This window comes from Penaeus monodon, chromosome 28 (genome assembly GCF_015228065.2).
Source record: "Penaeus monodon isolate SGIC_2016 chromosome 28, NSTDA_Pmon_1, whole genome shotgun sequence".
NCBI classification, from domain to species: domain Eukaryota; kingdom Metazoa; phylum Arthropoda; class Malacostraca; order Decapoda; family Penaeidae; genus Penaeus; species Penaeus monodon.
The window spans coordinates 40,163,384-40,164,119 of NC_051413.1; the positions used below are offsets into that span (position 1 = coordinate 40,163,384).

General features: G+C 48.9%; 1 protein-coding gene across 1 annotated transcript in view; it reads left to right on the forward strand.

Annotated features, from left to right (window-relative positions):
* LOC119591231 (glycine-rich protein 5-like) overlaps positions 1-736 on the forward strand; it is a 1,634-nt gene that overhangs the window by 191 nt on the left and 707 nt on the right. Inside the window, exon 2 of the mRNA XM_037939940.1 lies at positions 300-678. Within this exon, the coding sequence (XP_037795868.1) occupies positions 300-678 (379 nt within the window). The remainder of the gene's footprint in view (positions 1-299; positions 679-736) is intronic.

Sequence of the window (736 nt, forward strand, 5' to 3'; positions counted from 1 at the left end):
GCATAGTATATCAACATGTGTGTGACTACCATTTTTTTATCAATACTATAACGTAAATCCACACAGTTGAGTTGGACTATTTGAAGACTCTACTAATCGTATTATACAGCTTTCCTATACGTGTTTAAATGAATTGATAGTTGTTCATTTGTTATTCTGAAAGAAAACCAGATGACAATAAAAACGCATAAAGATTGAGGTATGTCTTACAGAAATATTGGTAAGATTGGTAAGTTTTGGATTTTTGAAAAAACGTTTTCAAAGGATACCAATGAGCGATCTAACTTTCTACTTAGCAGAAGGGGCAGACAATGGCGCTGGTGTTGGCCCTCGCGCTGCTGGTGCCGGCTTCTCAGGCCCGTCGCCTCGGGGGAGGAGGAGGAGGAGGAAGAGGATTCGGGATTGGAGGCGGAGGTGGAGGCGGCCACAACGGTGGCGGTCACCACGGAGGTGGTAATGGAGGCCACCACGGTGGAGGAGGCAATGGAGGACACCACGGCGGAAATCACAACGGAGGAGCTGGTGGAGGCTTTGGAGGAGGAGCTGGTGGAGGGCATAATGGAGGTGGGGGATTCGGAGGCGGCGGGGGAATTGGAGGCGGATCCGGTGGAGGATTCGGAGGCGGCGGGGGAATCGGAGGAGGAGCCGGAGGGGGATTTGGAGGCGGATTTGGTGGTTGTGAGTATGAGCTACTTTCTAAGGAGATATTCACAATAAGTAAAATAATATCAGTTTG